Raw genomic sequence first — 23,724 nt, forward strand, 5'->3', positions numbered from 1 at the left:
CACACATTCACACACTGATGGCGGTAGCAAGTATGGGCGGTGTGTATCACAATTCTTCCTCCTTGCACTTTGTAAACACTTGAGTTTGGAAAGTTTATTAAACTACATGTCTTTTAAACGTTAATATTTTCTAATCATGCAAAAACATCCCCAACATTTCTGGTAAAAAAAAAGTGAATACTGGAAGAACTGATTCACGTTTTACTTAGTGTTCGTGAACTTCTCAGTGACTTTACGGGAGGTCATTGAATGCAGCAGTTCATTTAGTGGGTGGAGCTTTATGTGAAGTGTACACACTACTTACAGTATAGTACGCTGCATTTTGTTTTAGACATTTTACCAGTCAGACGTGTTAAGACATGTAAACGTTCTTCTAGTATACTTTTATTGTTCGACTGCCGTCCTCTTTTGGAGGCGTTTATGTCGAAAAACGGGAAAGTCGAGCATACGAAGCCACCCTGCGCGGTTTAGTCGTGTTATCTGTCACCAGGATGGACGTGTCTCCTGGATAGAAAACAGCCATGACTTGTTGGACTTCTTGTTTGTCTGTCCTGGTGGGGACTTTGTTGTTGTTGCACCAGCAGGCCTACTCGGACTCTTCTGTCCTCTCCCACACAGGTGTGCGAGTGAAAAGAGGGTCCTTGAACGCCTCACTGGCTGTCACGTCTGAGATAAACACCAACGACCAGGTTAGTAACAGTATAATAATAATAATAATAGGTGTACTGTTCAACATTATGTAAGCTTAATTTCACATCAGGTGTTTTCAACGTGTCCTCACTTTAGTTTAAACCTGTCAGCTCGTCAGCAGGTTTTGGTCACATGATTTATTTTTTTTTACTGTATATAATGTATTGACTGTACACTTTAACTATTAGTGTACATTATTAGTCTACTTCCTGTTTACACTCTTCATCTTCCTTCTTTTTCTTGAATTTCACAATTTCCTTTTTGTAGTTAAATAGTAATTACAATAATCGTCATCATTAGCTTTTCTTATAAAGTAAAGCCATTATTTGAACAAATATAAATAAGTCATATTAAATGTTTAATCCTAAAATTTTATACAAAACGATCATAAGACATTTGTTCTGTTATTCACTGGAAAATGCTATTGTCTATTAAGTAAAAAAACAAGAACAACAAAGTATATACATATATATATATATATATATATATATATATATATATATATATATATATATATATCCGCGACCCGACCTCGGATAAGCGGAAGAAGATGGATGGATGGATGGATGGATGGATATATATATATATATATATATATATATATATATATATATATATATATATATATATATATATATATTATAAATCTATACATACATACAACCAAATATGTGTGTGTGTGCACGCACGTTTGCGTGTGTGCATGTGTGTTTTAAAGTATAAACAGTACTTTACAAATATAAACCAGTATTATTACATTTTAATACTAAAATATGCAAAACGATCATAAGACATTTGTTCTGTTATTCACTGGAAAATGCTTTTTTCTATGAAGTAAAAAAAAAAGTATATATGTATGTATATATATATATATATATATATACATATACATATATATATATATATATATATATATATATATATATATATATATATATATATATATATATACACATACATATATATATATATAATATCAATCTATACATCCATATATATGTGCATGTGTGTGCACGCTTATTTGCGTGTGTGCATGTGTGTTTTAAAGTAAAAACAGTACTTTACAATTATAAACCAGTATTATTAAATGGTTAATACTAAAATATTATGCAAAACGATCACAAGACATTTGTTCTGTTATTCACTGGAAAACGCTATTCTCTATTAAGTAAAAAAAACAACAAAAAAGTATATACATATTTATATATATATATATATATATATATATATATATATATATATATATATATATATATATATACATACATACACTCATCCATATAAATGTGCCTGTGTGTGTGAGCGTGCATTTGTGTGTGTGAGTATGTGTGTTTTAAAGTAAAAACAGTACTTTACAAATATAAACCAGTATTATTACATAGTTAATACTAAAATATTATGCAAAACGATCCCAAGACAATTGGATTAAGAGTTTGTTCTGTTATTCACTGGAAAAACTACTTTCTATTGAGTAAAAAAAAACAAGAACAACACAAACAATATATATATATACAGTACAGGCCAAACGTTTGAGCACACCTTCTCATTCCCAACACAACTGATGGTCCCAACCCCACTGATAAAGCAAGAAATTCAACTAATTAACCCTGATAAGGCACACCTGTGAAGTGAAAACCATTTCACGTGACTACCTCCTGAAGCTCATCGAGAGAATGCCAAGAATGTGTGTATGTGTGTGTGTGTGTGTGTATATATATAAATATATATATATATATATATATATATATATATATATATATACTGTATATATATATATACATACACACACACATATATGTATATATATATATATATATATATATATATATATATATATATATATATATATATATATATATATATATATATATATATATATATATATATATATATGTGTGTTTTTCAATAAAGTAAAACCAATGTTTGAACAAATATAAACCAGTATTATTACATGGTTTATAGTAAAATAGTATGCAAAATGATCTCAAGACAAAGTGATTAACAGTTCGTCTGTTATTCACTAGAAAATACTACTTTCTATTAAATAAAAAAAAAGCAAGATCAACACAAATAATATATATATATATATATATATATATGTATATATATATACAGTACAGGCCAAACGTTTGAGCACACCTTCCCATTCACAACACAACTGATGGTCCCAACCCCACTGATAAAGCAAGAAATTCCACTAATTAACCCTGATAAGGCACACCTGTGAAGTGAAAACCATTTCACGTGATTACCTCTTGAAGCTCATCGAGAGAATGCCAAGAGTGTGCAAACCAGTAATCAGAGCAAAGGGTGTCTATTTTGAAGAAACTAGAATATACAACATGTTTTCAGTTATTTCACCTTTTTTGTTAAGTTCATAACTCCACGTGTTCATTCATAGTTTTGATGCCTTCAGTGACATCAGGCTTCCGTCAGTCGAAACGACTATGGAAAGTGACAATCTACAATGTAAATAGTCATGAAAATAAAGAAAACGCATCGAATGAGAAGGTGTGTCCAAACTTTCATACATACATGCATATACATACATATATATGTGTGTGTGGGTTTTAAAGTAAAACCATTATTTGAACAAATATAAAACAGTATTATTACATGGTTAATACTAAAATATTATGCAAAACGATGTCAACACAATGTGATTAACTGTCTGTTATTCACTGGAAAATACTACTTTCTATTAGGTAAAAACAATACAAACAAAATAATTGTGTGCGTGTGTGTGTGTGTGTGTATATATATATATATATATATATATATATATATTTATTATTATTTTCAAAAATCATAGGCCATGAGCATCAAAATTATAACAATAAAAGGCTTGAGATATCTCACTTTGCATGTAATGAGTTGATATCACTTATTGAATTAACTTTTGCATGATATTCAAATGTTTTGAATATATATATATATATATATATATATATATATATATATTGTATATACAGTATATACATAACTATCTATCTATATATATATATATTATATATATATATATATACATAACTATCTATCTATGTATATACAGGTAAAAGCCAGTAAATTAGAATATTTTGAAAAACTTGATTTATTTCAGTAATTGCATTCAAAAGGTGTAACTTGTACATTATATTTATTCATTGCACACAGACTGATGCATTCAAATGTTTATTTCATTTAATTTTGATGATTTGAAGTGGCAACAAATGAAAATCCAAAATTCCGTGTGTCACAAAATTAGAATATTACTTAAGGCTAATACAAAAAAGGGATTTTTAGAAATGTTGGCCAACTGAAAAGTATGAAAATGAAAAATATGAGCATGTACAATACTCAATACTTGCTTGGAGCTCCTTTTGCCTCAATTACTGCGTTAATGCGGCGTGGCATGGAGTCGATGAGTTTCTGGCACTGCTCAGGTGTTATGAGAGCCCAGGTTGCTCTGATAGTGGCCTTCAACTCTTCTGCGTTTTTGGCTCTGGCATTCTGCATCTTCCTTTTCACAATACCCCACAGATTTTCTATGGGGCTAAGGTCAGGGGAGTTGGCGGGCCAATTTAGAACAGAAATACCATGGTCCGTAAACCAGGCACGGGTAGATTTTGCGCTGTGTGCAGGCGCCAAGTCCTGTTGGAACTTGAAATCTCCATCTCCATAGAGCAGGTCAGCAGCAGGAAGCATGAAGTGCTCTAAAACTTGCTGGTAGACGGCTGCGTTGACCCTGGATCTCAGGAAACAGAGTGGACCGACACCAGCAGATGACATGGCACCCCAAACCATCACCCAACCATGCAAATGTTGCATTTCCTTTGGAAATCGAGGTCCCAGAGTCTGGAGGAAGACAGGAGAGGCACAGGATCCACGTTGCCTGAAGTCTAGTGTAAAGTTTCCACCATCAGTGATGGTTTGGGGTGCCATGTCATCTGCTGGTGTCGGTCCACTCTGTTTCCTGAGATCCAGGGTCAACGCAGCCGTCTACCAGCAAGTTTTAGAGCACTTCATGCTTCCTGCTGCTGACCTGCTCTATGGAGATGGAGATTTCAAGTTCCAACAGGACTTGGCGCCTGCACACAGCGCAAAATCTACCCGTGCCTGGTTTACGGACCATGGTATTTCTGTTCTAAATTGGCCCGCCAACTCCCCTGACCTTAGCCCCATAGAAAATCTTTGGGGTATTGTGAAAAGGAAGATGCAGAATGCCAGACCCAAAAACGCAGAAGAGTTGAAGGCCACTATCAGAGCAACCTGGGCTCTCATAACACCTGAGCAGTGCCAGAAACTCATTGACTCCATGCCACGCCGCATTAACGCAGTAATTGAGGCAAAAGGAGCTCCAAGCAAGTATTGAGTATTGTACATGCTCATATTTTTCATTTTCATACTTTTCAGTTGGCCAACATTTCTAAAAATCCCTTTTTTGTATTAGCCTTAAGTAATATTCTAATTTTGTGACACACGGAATTTTGGATTTTCATTTGTTGCCACTTCAAATCATCAAAATTAAATGAAATAAACATTTGAATGCATCAGTCTGTGTGCAATGAATAAATATAATGTACAAGTTACACCTTTTGAATGCAATTACTGAAATAAATCAAGTTTTTCAAAATATTCTAATTTACTGGCTTTTACCTGTATATATACATATATATATATATATATATATATATATACATACATATATATATATATATATATATATATATATATATATATATATATTTATATATATATATATATATATTTATATATATATAGAGAGAGAGAGATATTGGTATATTTATTTTGAATTTTTAAAATTTAAGCCCTTTATGATTGTGTTTCATCTTTATATAGCTGCTTGGCTTAATGTATGTAATGAGAAAAGTCAGAATGAAGACAAGGAATACAAATGTGTGTGTGTGTGTGTGTGTGTGTGTGTGTACAGTGTGACTATGTGATGAACATCAGTGCTGCGGACCGCTGTGCATTTGTGAAGAACACATCAGACTGTAAACTGGGAGATGGCTTCATCAACTATCTACAAGCAGTCTTCTGTTTGCTTCCACCTGACCTCTCACCCCTCATGGTCACGCTTTGTGTAAGCCCCTTTTTGTACTTATAGCAGGATGAAAATGTGTATCTTTCTGCAATTAATGGCGACTAATTTTGAGTTAACTATGAACAAACTGTGATTAGTAATAGTAATAAAATGAGGAACTAGTTTAAATATTGTGTTGCTATTGTTACGCTGTCAATAGCACTCACCGTAAATACGTTAAACAAATTACAGTTCATACATGTGATCTGTACATACATATATATATATATATATATATATATATATATATATATATATATATATATATATATATATATATATATGTATATATATATATATATATATATATATATATATATTTATATATATATGTACATATAATTATAAAGGATTGTTGATTATATATCCCTCGAAAGTTCCCCCTTGATACATTTATAGTTAAGTTTGACAATGCCTCCTAAAAATTTTGGAATCGAGAATTGTTCGGAACTAGAATTATAACGATAATGAAAAAAAAAATACAATAAAAAACAGGATTCGAAATGAGGAACTGGAATTACAATCGTCCAAATATAAAATGATGCCCAACCCTAACGATAGTTATCAATAAGTAAGTATATACATTTTATTCCCAGTACAATGCAAAATCCCTTAATGTAGGAGAATATAACCCTTGGTTATTAGTAAACACAAACAAGATACATTCTGCACTGAGCCTGATGTTGTGTATGGTCTCACATTCCTCTTTACAAGCAGATGAGAGTGCTGCTCTGCCACAGGCAGCTTTTGTCGATCAATGAATAAATCCATCAAACTTTATTTATATCGCACTTTTCAAGCACAGTCAAGTTGCAACACAAAGTGTTTTACACCCAAAAAAGTCATTTCCCCCCCAAAAAATAAAAAAAACAACATATACTAAAATAATATGTAAAAATAATATGTAAATAATAAATAAATAAAACCATAAAATAGTGATAGTGTTAGTAGAAGCAATAATAGCAATACATAAAATAGAAAACAACAGAATGAAAATGAGGAACCTATGATCAATAAAAATCCTGATTAAAAAGGTGTGCCTTAAAAATCAATCAATGTCGATTAGTGCTATTATTTTATTTAAAGGTAAAACTGCATTATAAGCTATACTGTACTATACATGGTCTGTGTTAATGATTTATTTGTAGCAGACGGTCTTAAGAAACATCAAATTGAGTGTACTTTTTTTTTTCTCAAAGTATTATAATTCTTACAGTTATTTTTTGGACAATAATTTCCCATATGGCAACACTGATGAGTGTGTTTGAGGAAGTTGGCACAAACTGCATTAATCAAACTTTTTGAAGTGTCCTTATTGCAGCACAATGCCATCACTGAACTTCCCAATCGTGTCTAAATATTTGTCACTCCTGCTCACAGTGCATTTGATCTGCGTGTTACATCTGCAGAATAGCAAACATGCCTGATATGTTTCTTCTTGTGATTCTCCACAGGTTATATGGCTGCTCTTTTTGTTCTTCATCCTTGGCCTCACGGCGTCTAAGTTGTAAGTCATGGATGTTCATGCCGCAGCTGTGCAGCACGTGAAACGTCCCATTCAGTGTCTTATTACTGCTTTGGGTCACATGCACATTCAGCTGTGAAGTTTGTATCAGTTTCACTTCACTGCTTTGACCGTGACCTTCTCTTGCGTGGAAGTGGAATGTTCTGCTTTTTTTTCTCAGTACACAAAACGCACAAGGAAAAGATTCAAAAAGTTTCTCATGAAGTTCCTCTGTGTGTGTTTCTCTTCAGTTTCTGTCCCAACCTGTCGGCCATCTCCACCAGTCTGCACCTCACTCACAACGTCGCTGTATCCTTCACCCCTGAAGGCCTCCTATTGGCTACCATTGTGTGAGCCGTCTGTTGTCTGACCAATCAAAGCAAAGCTGGCCTGCTGGCACAAGAGTCAAGACATTATGAGCAACTCAAACATAACGTTGGAACAACATGTGACGTTTAATTAATGTTAGGTTCTGATGTTGATTTGACCATTTCCCAACCACCAGCATTGAGCCAAGGTTGGAAATTAACATTGTCTCAAAATTTACAAATACAATTATTTAGCAATGTTTTTTCAAAGTCAGTTTTAAAGAATATGTATGTATAATCAACATTATATCAATGTCTTGGGCCTGCTGGGCACCTACGGCCATTGTGGTTGATTGATAACAACCTGTTTAGGTTAATTGTAACGAGGGATGGCGATACAATTTATATTGCGATAATGATATAGAGTAAAACAGGGATTCATATTCATTCGCCGCCGTTTACCCGACACATGAAACATGACGAATTTGGGGGTGAACTATCCAGACGGCAGTGAAGTGTTGAATACCTTAAAATGTGTTTTGTGGCAATTGCAACTTTGACAGTCAGTTGCTATGTAGAATGGCGCTTTCCATCATTTTCAGCAGACGGCATTGCATAATGATTAACCTTATTCTCATACAGGATCCACCCAGGAATGGGGTCATATGAATTCCTTCCCTACTGTACATCATGATACATTATTTGGCATATGAATAATAATAGAAACATTTCAAAACGGGTACAAACTTCTGGTTTAACATGATTCGATCCACACTTCTATCAAAATATTGTTTCAATACTTTACATTAGTTTTGAGCAATACTTCAAATTTGGGTATCAATCCATCCAATTATTAGTTAAAATCGGCCATACATAATTACTCATAATTTTCAGGATCATTAAAAATGTTCTTCTTTTTGTCCTATGACATTAAACTGCTTGAGGTTTAGGTGTGACACAGTAAAACATAAAAAAATGCATCAACATTTGTTTTATTTCTGATCTTAAGTTGTCCTGATCTTTACCCCTGTACCCCAGCCCTTGAACATTTATTCTGTAATGATGATAACTCAGTTCATGCATTTTTTACAAGAATAAACAATTGACAAAATTAGATCAAATGGGCGTTCAAAAGGGAAAAAAAGACACATTAGCTATTTTTATTTAGGACAAAGTTGATTGAGAGATTTGAGCTAAAACAGGAGTAAAACATATGAATCCCCCCCAAAATGTTCATACACTCATAACTCCTTAAGGACTCTTTAGTCCTGGCGCTACTTAACTGCTATTAAATTATGTATGCCGAAGAGGGTTAAATAATTACATTTTTGATCACATCTGTAATTTGACAAAAACAGAATGATGTGATAATGTCAATAATGCAAAATAACTAATCAAAAGCAAAAAAAATACTCTCGGCTCTTATTTCCTGAGTTTGTAGACAATAACAAAAAGGACACAACATGATTTGTGATATTAGAAAACATTGATATAATCACTGTAGTATCGGCCATATAGTGATACTATATTTGGTTTTGTTACTGTCTATATTTGTATCGATCTGCCTACCCGTTTACATTATCTTAACGGTTAGCGATGCCTTTTTGTATCCTCCTACCGGGGGTTTGTATCTGCGAAATTCATTAGTTCAACAAAGCATTGCACAGCGAGTGCTTTCCAAATGAATCTGAAATACCAGGCCGTCTCTGAATGCTACATCTTTGCTGCTATCTTGTGGACTATGTGAGTAGATCAAAACAATGACCCATTGAAGGTAATAATTGCACAGCAGTTGCTTATGACACAATCCAAACCACCTTCCCTAGTCATGGTCCCCCCTCCCCCCCCCAAAAAATGCAACTAATATAGAAGTCAACACATATGGTCACACATAATACAACCTGCTTACTGAACTTTGTGGATATTGTGAAAAACATCCAAACACCATAAAAAAAATCTAAATGACACCCATTTAAATCCATTAGAGTGCATGATGGGAAACATGTAAAACACTCTCTCCACACTTATCCATGTTTGGCGCATTTTAGCTGTTTGATAGTTTTGATTGATTACCAAACTTTAAGGAGGTCGTCACGGGTAGGAGGTAGGAGGTCAAGGTAGGAGTCACACTTTCACATACTCTTTGATATCCATCCATCCATCCATCCATTTCTACCGCTTGTCCCTTACGGGGTCGCGTGGGGTGCTGGAGCCTATCTCAGCTGCATTCGGGCGGTAGGCGGGGTACACCCTGGACAAGTCGCCACCTCATCACAGGGCCAACACAGATATTCATCATATTAAAATATTGTATGTAAACACACACATTGTGCTCGGATTACGTTTGCAGTAAAATTTTATATGAATTGACATTTTAAATGAACTTATTTATGCAAAATGGGGAGTAGACTTGGGTTCAATCCCGGGCTCGGGATCTTTCTGTGTGGACTTTGCATGTTCTCCCCGTGACTGCGTGGGTTCCCTCCGGGTACTCCGGCTTCCTCCCACCTCCAAAGACATGCACCTGGGGATAAGTTGATTGGCAACACTAAATTGGCCCTAGTGTGTGAATGTGAGTGTGAATGTTGTCTGTCTATCTGTGTTGGCCCTGCGATGAGGTGGCGACTTGTCCAGGGTGTACCCCGCCTTCCGCCCGATTGTAGCTGAGATAGGCTCCAGCGCCCCCCGCGACCCCAAAGGGAATAAGCGGTAGAAAATGGATTGATGGATGGATGGATGGGTCTCCTCCTGGATTGAAGTGGCAAAGGTTCTGCCAGGCATACATTTCAACTTTCAGGTTCTATTTATCCAGCTAGTCCCACTTAGATCTATTGTTTATAAATCATATTCACCACGTGTCATAGGTTTGTTGGTTTACATCACGGCAGAGATCTTATGATATGGTGATTGCTCCTCACGCTGTCATTGTCAATGTTGTTATTGAATCATCCCTCCTTGACTGTTGTGTTCGTGTTGAGGGCGTGACCTTTCTGGCTCTTGGTAACGGAGCTCCAGACATCTTCAGTGCCATAGCAGCCTTCTCCCGCCCTCACACTGCTGGACTGGCGGTCGGAGCGTTATTCGGTACTGGCACTCTTTCCTTATCTATTGCTGAAAGAAGCCTTTGAAGTATAAACGTCCATCCTGCTGCCATCATGTATTTTCATGTCATTCTTCTTTGTCCATCCACGTCCATATGTAGGAGCTGGCATATTCGTCACCACCGTCGTCGCCGGCAGCGTGGCGCTCGTCAAACCTTTCGCTGTGGCCTCCCGTCCTTTTCTGCGTGACGTCATCTTCTACATGGTGGCCGTGTTCTGGACTTATGTCATCCTGTTCAGAGGAACCACCACATTTGGAGAAACACTGGGTACTTTCACATACCATAGCACTTAGGGCCTTCTAGTAAAGCTTTGCGTGTACTAAAACACGTGCAAACTTGATGGTGCACACAAAGCTTATCTATTAAACTTGTGCACAGAGGATAGCGTCTCTTAAATACAGGCACGTTTTTAAACCTTATTTTCATGTCAAAATATCACGTGCTGCATTTTTTAAATGAAATATTAAAAAATTGGATGTAAACAAAATTTGTTGAACGCTCGCCTCAGCCGCATCTACTCTACTAACAAGCTCGCTAGTTAGCATAGCCAGCATCATCGAATTTGCTTACTTGTTGTCGCCTGCATTCGCTCTCCAAAGCACAACGTTGACTGCGTTCTACTTTGATGCTCATCATATCTGGATGATTACAATACGAACACTGTTACTTCCAAACCAGTTGCAGTTCTAGAGCAGGGGTGTCCAAACTCCGGCATTTTCAGATTTGCTTGCAAGACATCCAGAGTCTAATTAGGAATCTGGCCCGTGGGGTGTTTCCAGAATAATTTTGAATATTCGACAGCCTGATTGTTGCAATTTTATCGGGCAACATGAGTACACCATGTCAATGACCATAATACACTAAGCACAACATTTACCTATATGACCCAATTCAAACAACCTTCCCTACTCATTGCGCTAAAATAATGCAACACAAAAAAATCAACACACATGGTCACACATAACACAACCTGCTCACTGAACTTTGAGGATGTTATGAAAAAAAAAAAACGCCCAATCACATAAAAAATTCTAAATTACATCCATTATACAAAATTAAATCCATTATAATGATTGATAGGAAAATGCAAAACCCTCTCTCCACACTTATCCATGTTTGGCTCATTTCAGCTGCTTGATATTTCTGATTGATTAAAAAACTTTAAAATGGTCGTCACCGAAGTAAAGGAGGTAGAAGTTGCACTTTCACATAATCTTAATATCCAATTATATTCATTATTAATTATATAGCCATTATACTAATATAATACGTACCCATATATACAAGTATAGGCCATGTACTATGTGCATATATGTATATATATTTATATATATATATACACAGTTTATATACTTACCCGAGGGGGCGGGGCTATATATAGAGTTGCCAAACATTTACTGAGTTCTTTGCATGCATGTAATAGAATTTTACATGACATTTTCAATGATGATCATAATGTAATGTGCATTTTCTACTAAAAAACCCCCAAACATTCTGTGGTACATTACATGGCACATGTAAGTATCAAAAAGAGGTTGGTAAATGAGATCTAAAGGTAAAATATAGTGTAGAAATGCACCCAATTGCAGGAAATGTAGTGTTGATTTAAACATTTTTATTTCGGGGCTTGGGTGGAAGCACTCGGGTGCCGATGGAAAATTCAGGTGAAAGCGTTCTAAAAATGGTTTCTGTTGCCCATAGATTACGATTCTTCATTGCAGAAAATGTGTTCCATGTTATAGATGTGTGCTGCGAGTTCAACAACATCGCACATAGGTTGGAAAGCACAATAACAAAAATGTGGAGGGAAATGACGGACCACCACAATTAGGTTTGCCGTTCTCTGTCCGCCTTCACACCTTATAATGGGACTGTCCGCTTGTCGTTACAACTCGGTACAGTAGATGGCAGTGTAACACTGCTTCTTAACACACTCCTCCCACAATCATCCATGCTAATCATGCTAATTATCTCATCAACATGGTGATGAGTTTAAGAATCACGTGTTGGACGTGTGAATGAAGGAAGAGACGACGACTCCAAAGAAGAAGGCAATATAATCAGATTGGTGCTTATTATCCATCCATCCATCCATCCATTTTCTACCGCTTATTCCCTTCGGGGTCGCGGGGGGCGCTGGAGCCTATCTCAGCTACAATCGGGCGGAAGGCGGGGTACACCCTGGACAAGTCGCCACCTCATCGCAGGGCCAACACAGATAGACAGACAACATATTATGCCAATAATATTTGACTAATCCTAATGTCAGCTCCACCGGCACTGAGAACTGCTGCTGAGAAGAGAACAATATGTTCAGGTTTTAGTCTTGAGTTTGCCAAGCCTTTGTCCAAATAATATATTTATTATTTATATATATTTATTTTGTCAAATAATGCAAAGCAGACATTCTTTTTCATGGCCCAAGTAGTGGCATTTAAAGCTCTTGTGGCCAATTGGCAGGCAGAAAAAATTATTTCAATATTTTATTGGCACAATAAATGTGATTTGTTTATTTTATACAAGTATGTTTGTGGTAATAATACTAGTGTAGTGGTTGTGTATATGCAGCATGAATACGTGAGATCCAAACTTTTGCACTCCCACCCGGTTATAAACTCCAAAAGTCTAAATGCATGGAAAAAAATTAAATTCGTAACATGATTTTATCTGACAAAATAATGTGTTGCAATCTATATTTTTTAGTCTTTAGCCCTAAAAAAATCTATTTTCACTGTTTGGCCACACACAAATTCCAAAGACCTATTTATACATTTTTTTAAAGTACATTTTCAATTAAAATGATCAAAATAAATAATACTTCAATGATCCACCACATTATAAGTACATATACAATATCACTACATTAATAAAGCTCTATATTTCACATATTTAGGCTCTGACAAATAAACAATGCTTCCAAAATTTGAGAAATACTTACACATTGTAACATAGGTTTTTTTATGTATTATATAGTTTTCATGCGAGTATGAGCTTTATTTGGTAGTGACACCATCGGCCGTCGAAAATGATAAAAGTGGAAATAGTGTGTAGGAATACACATTTTTCAATGAACAGCAATGTTTGCGGTGACAGATAATTACACACATTTCACCCCGTTTGATGCAAGTTTTTTTGCACAGCCAACTTTAAAACGAGGCCCGTGGTCTGCCAGAGAATAAGAAGATATAGCAAGAGGGATTCATGTTGCAAACGATATTCAGCAAATATTTCTAGATACTCTTTAAAAAGAACAAAAATGATTAACAACAAATCTAGTGACTTTTTCTGGTGTTATTGGGGACTTTTGGAGACTGACGTGAAAGCCTGTATTACTTTTAACAACGAGCAGCGGGCCCTTCCCCTTATAATAACACTCACATAAAAAAACCCAGTAAAAGAAGCGATGAAATAAAGTTTTAAACAACTTTGTTCTACTTTTCCTCACATTTTGTCTCTCCTTACGCGTCCATTAAAATGATGTACACCTGCTTCACGGCCAATTATGCAAATTAGATGTTGTCATAATTTTTTCTCTCCACTGGCAAACGTAGAAGTTGAGTTTATACTGATACTTAATGAAAGATGGATATTACTTAAGTCTAACTTGAGTTTCCTCATGTATGCAGGGTACCTGGGCCTCTACGTGGTGTATGTGGTGACAGTAATCATCAGTGCATACATCTACAACCGACAAAAGCGTTTGATTAATGGAAGGATCGAAGGTGTTCCACATATTCAAGGTTGGACACACAAAGTGGTAGAAATACTGCAGGTGTTTTTACCCAAACCACTAACGGTTTGTTTCCTCTGCAGCCGAGTTTGAGTCGTCTGACTTGTATGACGACGACGTTCCCTGCTTGCCAGCTGGGATGCACCAACCGGAATATGGTAGTTCAAAAGTCCGTGTGCATAGTCGGGGTATGTTCATATCAACTTTGTGTTTCAGAGTCTGAGTACAGACCCCTTCTGCAGTACACTCAGTCTACCAGCCAGATCTTACTGAGCTCACTCAACCCAGTGGATAACAGGAGGTGGAGGAGGGAATCGTGGAAGTGGAGAGTCGGCAAAATATTGAAGGTGTGCTGAGGCTGTAGGGATGTAACGATTACCGGTAAAACTCCCGACAGTTACTAATACCATTTCAAATGACATGGTCGTAAAACCCTGATTTATAACCGCAGTTCGATAAACTCATGGACCGGTGATATTGCTCATTTAATTGCTAGCTAGAAGCTAGCGCAGTTGATCACTTTATAGCAGCTTGTTAGCTAGCACTGCTAATCGTTAACACAGCAAATCGCTAGCGCCGATAATTTTTAGGGTTGCTTGAAAGAAATATTTTCTTATTTATACTTTGAGTACTTCAGCAGCCAAGAGGACCTTTTGTTGAATCAGTTTGAATCGATTCGGAATCAAATCGTCACCCCAAGAATCGAATTCAAATCCTGAGTTGTTGTAAGAGTCACATCCTTATTAATCGCTAGCTAGCTTAAATGCTAACCTGACTAAACATCATAAAATGTCATACCCTAATCTAAACGTGCTTAAACACATTGCTGTCTTTGCAACTATTTTAACTAAATAAGCTATATTTTGTGTGCCTGTATATGTATGTGTGTATACATATATATATATATATATACCGTATTTCCTTGAATTGCCGCCGGGTATATAGTATGCGCATGCCTCGATTTACCGCAGGGTCAAACTCGTTTCGCAAAATAATTAGCTCATGCCTAGAATTACCGCCGGGTAAGTCACGTACCTACTACGTTTTTAGCGTTACCCGGCAGTTCGTGGTATTACAAATGTTCGTTTAGCGTATTTTTTGCACTGGTATACAGTACAAAACAAGTGACACGTCACGAGTGACACATGTCCTGAGTCCTATGTGCAACATCACAGCATAATATATCACAATTGAGTATACCGGTATACATTGTACCGCTGTGTTATAACGCAGGCACTTGGGAGCCATTCAACAATTACGTATGCAAAGGGGGTGGGGTTGGGGGTCAAAATCCTGGGGGGCTCAAACAATGGCAATAAAACAATTCTGAATTAAGTACCATCATTTGTATAGTAAATTTTGCGTACGGGGGTTGGGGTCAAAATCCTGGAGTAAAATGCGTACGTAATTGTTGAATGACCCCTTGTAAAAATAAGGAGTGTCACGTTATAATTGCCTTTTCAGACCCAAACAAAAAAGAACTCCCGGGATGATTCATCGTGCTTTAAATTTTATTGCGGCATTAAGCGATGTCATGATTACATCACACTCAAATTTATAAGCGCATGCCTAAATTTACCACATGCCTTTGGTAAGCGCCGGAGTGAGAAGAGGTTTTAAATTAATTATCGCCGGTGCGCTAATTCAAGGAAATACGGTAAATATATATTCATATACTGTATTCAAACAAAGCTTGGTTAAAAGATGTATTTGTCTATAAGTACTTTTTGAGCACATTTTCCAATACCGTGATAATTTTGGTAGTTTTTCATATCATTCCTGTCATGATCCGTGGTCGGATCATGTTTTGTGTTATCGCTTTGTTTTGGACTCCTTTTTAGTTCCTGTTTATGCACTTCCTGAGTTTAGTCACCATGGTTACTCATGATTTTCACCTGCCTTTTCGCGCACCTGTTGCTCATCAGAGACTCTATTTAGTTCTGCCTTTTCCGGTCACTCAATGTAGCTTCGTTGTTTGCTCCATGCAACTGTTACGTTTGACTTTCCTGATTTCTTGCTTCTGTGTTTCCTGTGCTAAGTTTTGCCTGAGCTCTGCGTGCAATCGGCACACATACTTTTTTGCTTGTTTTCGGTTGGTCTTTGTTTATGACAATAAATCATCTCCTACCTCACGCTGTCGTCCGGAATAGTCCGTGTAGCATTGGAGGAACGATCCCGCAGCAAGCTGCAACCCCAACCGTGACAGAACGAAGCTACCACAGTTCCTTCGCCATGGACTCCGAGGAGGTGAAGAAAGGTACGAGGAGGTTGTTAAAGGCGAGGGAGGACATCGCTACACTCCAGTACCGGACGCGCCAGCGAGGACGGAAGTCGCTTCGCTACCGGGACGCGCCGCTCCCTCAGACTCCTCCTCTGGCACACAGCACGCCTCAAACAGCCCACTCTTCCCCTCAAGTGTTTGGTAATCCTGTTACACATTTTGCCAAACAATTTTTAGATTGGGCTGCAAGCCAACTGAACTCCAACAATGTCACTCCATCCACTTTGGATGACGTCACTCCGCCCACTTCTGTTGACGTCACTAAACCGGCGCGCGGAGATGACATCACTCCGCCGGCGTCTTCAAGGGAAGTCACTGATAAGAATTTTATTTTTTTGCCTTCTATCTCCCTTGGTCAGCCACCTCCTGAAGACTTTATGCCAAAAATAAAGCATAATCAGAACAGTTTTTTGAACACTAGGTCTAGTAAATCCCAATCACCTGAATTTTGGACTCCGCCCCTAAGGACTCAAGCCCCGCCCACGTCAGTGACCTTTTTCTCTCATTCTCCCAAACAACCTCAGGAGGGGAATGGGAGACTTTCTATGCAATTTAAAGGGGAGGAGTCTACCCCCCTCCTGACCTCCCGCCACCCACCCTTAAAGACTGTTCCGGAGTGCGTCTGGTGTCCGCCACTTGAGGGGGGGGCTGGGGCCAGGAGCTGTGCTGGTGAGGCTGCTCAGCTGCGCCCAGCCAGGCAGCAACCTCCATCCCGGCCGCCACCACCAGTCTTTCGACCTGCCAAGCCGCAACCTCCAGCTCGTCCTCCACCACCAGTCCGTCGGCATGTCAAGCCACAACCCCCAGCTAGGCCGCCTCCGCCATGCTCATGGCTAACCTCAGCCCGGGTGGGCCTGCAGACGCCACCATCATCTCCGGTGGGCTTGCAGACGCCACCATCATCTCCGGTGGGCTTGCAGACGCCACCATCATCTCCGGTGGGCTTGCAGACGCCACCATCATCTCCGGTGGGCTTGCAGACACCACCATCTCCAGTTCCTGTTCCTCGGCTAGCACCAGCTCCAGTTCCTGTTCCTCGGCTAGCTCCAGTTCCTGTTCCTCGGCTAGCACCAGCTCCAGTTCCTGTTCCTCGGCTAGCACCAGCTCCAGTTCCTGTTCCTCGGCTAGCACCAGTTCCTGCTCCTCGGCTGGCTCAAGCTCCTGTTCCTGCCCCTCGGCTGGCTCAAGCTCCAGTTCCTGCCCCTCGGCTGGCTCAAGCTCCAGTTCCTGCTCCTCGGCTGGCTCAAGCTCCAGTTCCTGCTCCTCGGCTGGCTCAAGCTCCAGTTCCTGCTCCTCGGCTGGCTCAAGCTCCAGTTCCTGCACCTCGGCTGGCTCAAGCTCCTGTTCCTGCACCTCGGCTGGCTCAAGCTCCTGTTCCTGCACCTCGGCTGGCTCAAGCTCCTGTGCCTGCACCACGGCTGGCTCAAGCTCCTGTGCCTGCACCACGGCTGGCTCAAGCTCCTGTGCCTGCACCACGCCAGGCTCAAGCTCCTGTGCCTGCACCACGCCAAGCTTCGCCGCCAGTACCTGCTACCACGCCTGACTCGTCTGCTGCTGCGTCCACGCCTGACTCGTCTGGTGCTGCGTCCAAGCCTGCCATGACGGCGCCGACGCACCCACCTCCCCGTCGACCACGGATGTGGCCGCTCCCTGGTCGTCCGCCTCGCCAAGTGCGCCCACCTCCCAGTCGGCCACCAATGTGGCCATTACCTGGGCGCCCGCCTCGCTGGCTGCAGCGTCGTTCCACTCGCCGCCGCCACTTGACTTTGCCTCGGTGGATTCGGGGACACTTGGCCTGGCGACCCACCGCCAAGTCCTCCCTCCGCCCTCCCGTGACTTTTGACCCTGCATGTGTTTTGTTTTTAGGACATCTAGAATCTGTCCTTAAGGGGGGGCTCTGTCATGATCCGTGGTTGGATCATGTTTTGTGTTATCGGTTTGTTTTGGACTCCTTTTTAGTTCCTGGTTATGCACTTCCTGAGTTTAGTCACCATGGTTACTTATGATTTTCACCTGCCTTTTCGCGCACCTGTTGCTCATCAGAGACTCTATTTAGTTCTGCCTTTTCCGGTCACTCATTGTAGCTTCGTTGTTTGCTCTATGCAACTGTTACGTTTGACTTTCCTGATTTCTTGCTTCTGTGTTTCCTGTGCTAAGTTTTGCCTGAGCTCTGCGTACAATCGGCACACATACTTTTTTGCTTGTTTTCGGTTGGTCTTTGATTTATGACAATAAATCATCTCCTACCTCACGCTGTCGTCCGGAATAGTCCGTGTAGCATTGGAGGAACGATCTCGCAGCAAGCTGCAACCCCAACCGTGACAATTCCATCCCAAGCTGGGACAGACAGCCACAGTCCAAACGTGTCATTAGAAGGTTCCATGTTAAACTATATTTCACCAGTTTGAAATAATCAAAACCAAAATGTGGATTTAAAGTGCTTTTAGTATGGGAAGACACACCTGTTTGTGCGTCTGCGACGTGGTTGCTAATGAGCTTTGCTTGTATTATTTTAATACTGTACTGTTAGAACATTGATAAAAAGTCCCATTTGCACAATAGGGGAGAGGGCTGTCCCTGGCTAAATTTGGGCCCTATGCAGAATCAAACAATGACAACATTTTTTCAACCGTTTGTATTTACTTTGTACTTAGGTCAAACTTGAATTTAATTTGATGCGTGATTTGTACTAAAACTAATTAATGAGAAACACATTTTTTCAATAGGTTTTTGTGCAAAATACATTTAAAACATAAATTTGCCATCTCTTCACCAGCCAGAATTTGACACTGTACTGCTCAGATGAGTCCAGCGCTGACACTGCGCACCACGGGGCACAATGCAGCTTCATGGGGAAAATTGCCATTATTTTTATATCAGTGACGGAGCAGGAAGGTGCTATGAATATGTTTTCTGTAAAATTTAATATGAAGCACCTATTATTTGACATTTTACATGCACTTATTCATGCCAAACGGGGCCCAAATGGATCACGGGGCCCAATGCATGATCTCATAGGGGACTTTTGAAATGTCATGTCTTTTTTTCTTATATGAAAATGTACATAAATATTTGAAAAAAAATGTAATATTAAAAAAATAAAAAAGATAGTAGAATTTAAAAATGTAAAAAAAACAAAAAAAACATTGTCATGTCTGCCTCTCAGACCCCTGTGGAGGTCTTGCTGCTGCTGTGCATTCCTGTCGTTGATCTTGATAAAGAGGACAAGAACTGGAGACGCCCACTCAACTGTCTTCATTTGGTCACTGCCCCCCTCGTGTGTGTGCTCGTCTTCCAGTCTGGACTATGTAAGTGGAAAGAAGTATCATTCTTGATCTGCAGTTTGACACCTATTTTGAGATTTCAAAGCACTAAATCCAAATTTTGTATTGCAGCTTTCCTACATAAATGTCAAACTAAGTGTTTCGTGTCCATGATTACGGGTTCATTTAATTTTGACAATGGTTTTATTTGGTGAAAAGCTGCTGATGTTATTCAATTAAAGAGGCCCTCATGGTTCAAATCTTAGTGCAATATTTTCTACATTTCTAAACTGATTATTAATGTTCTTAGAAAGGTGACTAATAACATTTTCTCTTTGTTTGTGTGCGCCACAGCCGATTTCGATTGGGTCTAAGTTTAGCTGTAGAAAATGATTTTGCATCCACACACTGATGTGCTCCACAGTCCAACTTTCACTTGCCGTCAGTGACACGTAGATCTGAGTGTCATCTGCATAGTGGTGGCAGGACACATTGGCCTTGTCACTTTCCATTGTTTTGCCCATACATCACCTGCATCATGTTTGCATGCCAATGTGGACAGTGCAATTCCGGATTGTTCTAATACGACCGAGGCCTCTTTCGTATGTGGATATCAATTGCATACATGCAGTCTGAGTGATCAGGTCGCGTTCATCCGACCAATATAAAAGTTAAAGTTAAAGTACCACTGATAGTCTCACACACACACACACACACACACACACACACACACACACACACTAGGTGTGGTGAAATTAACCTCTGCATTTGACCCAGCACCTTGTTCCACCCCCTGGGAGGTGAGGGGAGCAGTGAGCAGCAGCGGTGGCCGCACTCGGAAATCAAAATGTCATGAAAAATAAATAAGCGTCATTATTCTTCATTGTAGACGGTTGTAAAATAAATAGGTGACAAATGAGCAGAAAACAGGTGAAAATAATGTGCTAAATGAGTGTTAAACTCATTTTTATTGGGGGCCACGTCGCATTATGGCTGCCTTTAGAGGGCCACATGTAACAGTGAATAAATGTGAATAGAAACATGTTACTCAATTTGCAAAGCCAACTGTTTTGGTTATTATATTTTCACTAACACAATTGTGGGTCAAAAAATGCTCCTAACATCTTGATGCGTAATCAGATATTATTAAAGTGGAGAACATTTGCAATTGTGTGCGCAATATTGTTCTGTCAAAACTGAAAGAACAAATACATATAGCCAGAAAGGGTATTTTTACTTCCAGCCTTTTGCAGGCCACCTAAATGACATGGTAGGCCATATAAATGACATGGTGAGCCATTTAAATGACTGGTGGGCCATATAAAATGATGTGGAGGACCATTTAAATGATGCGCCAGGCCACATAAAAGACTTAGTGGACTACATAAGATGATGTGGTGGACCCCATAAAATGATGTGGCAGGCCACAATAGATTACATAGCGGACCACATAAAAATGACATGGCAAGCCACATTAATTGACTTAGTGGACCACATAAAATGATGTGGCAGGCCACAATAAATGACAGCAAACCACATAAAATGATATGGCAGGTCACTTTAAATGACTGTGGCCCACAAAAAATGACTCGGCAGGCCACCTTAAATGACTTAGTGGCCCACATAAAATGATCTGGCAGGCCACAAAAAAATAACAGTGGACCACATAAAAATGACATGGAGGGCCACAAAAAATGACTTAGTGGACCACATAAAATGATGTGGCAGGCACAATAAATGACATAGCGGACCACATAAAATGATATGGCAGCTCACTTTAAATGACATAGCGGACCACAAAAAATGACTTGGCAGGCCAACTTAAATGACTTAGTGGCCCACATAAAATGATGTGGCGGACCACATAAAATGAAATGGCAGGCCACCTTAAATGACTTAGCGGAAAAATTATGTGGAGGGTCACATTAGAATTATGGGATGGGCCGATTTTATATGAAGTAGTGGTCCACAATAAAATGATGTGGCAGACCACATAAAATGTGGCGGATCCCATTAAAATGATGTGGTGGGGCACAACAAATTAATATTGTAGACCCCATAAAATGATGTGGCGGGACACATTAAATGAATGTTGACACAAAATCCCTGAAACTACCACAGACGAGCCAGGACTGGGACCAAGTGAACTGAAGCCATGTTTACTTCCATAAACACATCAGCCCATGTGACGTCATGTCTGCACGCGGCTCAGATTGCGTTCACATTAGACATCGCATTTTTTTTGTAATGTGAACAATTACTTAAAAAGATCGGATTTGACAAAAGAATCCGAATTGGACATCCTACCCTGGTGACAGCACATACAAATTGAACAATAGTGATCCCAGAATTGACCCCTGAGGAACCCCATTTGGTCTGAGACACAATTCCAACAAAGTACGTCCTGTGAGCCGAGCTCGGACTTGAAAGAATGAAAGTGTTTGTTATTGGAAGCTAATTGCTCCGTCGAATGAAACAATTGTAGGATGTCTGGGGGGTTACATTGTTACACCCTACAACCATCCTCTTCACCCTCTTCTGTCTAGTTGGACATTATCTGATCGAAGGGCAGTTTCCTGTGTGGCTGCTGACTTTTCTCCTGGGACTCTTCCTGTCTGCTATTGTCTTCTGCAGCACCACCAATGAGTGTCCCCCGAGGTACCACCCAGTAAGTACCCCCCGAATATGAATTCCATCCATCGCTTGCATTGAAATGTCCTGTTTTTTTGTCAGATCTTTTCTCTGGTGGGCTTCGTGGTGAGCGCGGTGCTGATCAGTGCGGCGGCTTCAGAGGTGGTCAGTCTTCTGCACATGCTGGGTGTGGTGCTGAGTCTCAGTAACACCGTGCTGGGTTTGACTCTCCTCGCTTGGGGAAACAGTATTGGAGGTGAGCTGGCTCGTGCACAAACATAATTAATAATTGGACATCACACCTGCTCTTCTTTCTTAGACTGTTTTTCAGACATCACCATTGCAAGACAAGGCTACCCAAGGATGGCGATATCAGCCTGCTTTGGAGGCATCATTTTCAGTATCCTTTTTCTGCCACTTTGATCGTGTTCTATCTGCCCTCTTTTTGTGTCTGAAGGATCGCATTCTCTTGATTGTCACGTCATGACATTTATTCTCATCTTTTGCAGAGCATCACAATCATGGAAGAAAATATAGAGTAGACTATTGGACTCATCACACCACATTTCTATAGCTACAGAGTCCATTTGTTTAAGATATTTGTAACTATTTCTAAGAAAAAGAAAACTCCAACATTGATTATGGATGCTCGATATTCCCTTTCTTACCATTATATGATATCCGATACTGATTGTTTTAATCTGAAGATGAAACTTGAAAATAATTCACCAAGCGAGCATGCTTGTTGCTCTGTGGACCAGTGGTCACATGACCACGCATTATCCATTCATTTGGGGCAAATCCAGACAAAACTGATAATATCAATCGACTGATGCCACAAACATTGATTCAAATCCAGTAAAAATAGCAGGCACCTGAATCTCATAACAACTCACGATTCGATTCAGATTCTTGGGGTGACGATTCAATTCGGAGTTGATTTCTGATTCAAACCGATTGTCCCATTGAGTTACCGTATTTTTCGGACTATAAGTCGCAGTTTTTTTTCATAGTTTGGCCGGGGGTGCGACTTATACTCAGGAGCGACGTATGTGTGAAATTTTTAACACAATACCGTAAAATATCAAATAATATTATTTAGCTCATTCACGTAAGAGACTAGACGTATAA

General features: G+C 39.3%; 1 protein-coding gene across 1 annotated transcript in view; it reads left to right on the top strand.

Annotated features, from left to right (window-relative positions):
• Positions 1-281: 281 nt before the first annotated feature.
• slc8b1 (solute carrier family 8 member B1) overlaps positions 282-23,724 on the top strand; it is a 28,970-nt gene continuing 5,527 nt past the window's right edge. Inside the window, exons 1-13 of the mRNA XM_061986439.1 lie at positions 282-689; positions 5,621-5,773; positions 7,228-7,280; positions 7,529-7,586; positions 10,564-10,669; positions 10,788-10,955; positions 14,315-14,428; positions 14,502-14,576; positions 14,635-14,765; positions 19,866-20,007; positions 22,509-22,630; positions 22,696-22,849; positions 22,913-22,993. Of these exons, the coding sequence (XP_061842423.1) occupies positions 522-689; positions 5,621-5,773; positions 7,228-7,280; positions 7,529-7,586; positions 10,564-10,669; positions 10,788-10,955; positions 14,315-14,428; positions 14,502-14,576; positions 14,635-14,765; positions 19,866-20,007; positions 22,509-22,630; positions 22,696-22,849; positions 22,913-22,993 (1,525 nt within the window). The 5' untranslated portion in view covers positions 282-521. The remainder of the gene's footprint in view (positions 690-5,620; positions 5,774-7,227; positions 7,281-7,528; positions 7,587-10,563; positions 10,670-10,787; positions 10,956-14,314; positions 14,429-14,501; positions 14,577-14,634; positions 14,766-19,865; positions 20,008-22,508; positions 22,631-22,695; positions 22,850-22,912; positions 22,994-23,724) is intronic.

This window comes from Nerophis lumbriciformis, linkage group LG12 (genome assembly GCF_033978685.3).
Source record: "Nerophis lumbriciformis linkage group LG12, RoL_Nlum_v2.1, whole genome shotgun sequence".
Lineage (NCBI taxonomy): Eukaryota > Metazoa > Chordata > Actinopteri > Syngnathiformes > Syngnathidae > Nerophis > Nerophis lumbriciformis.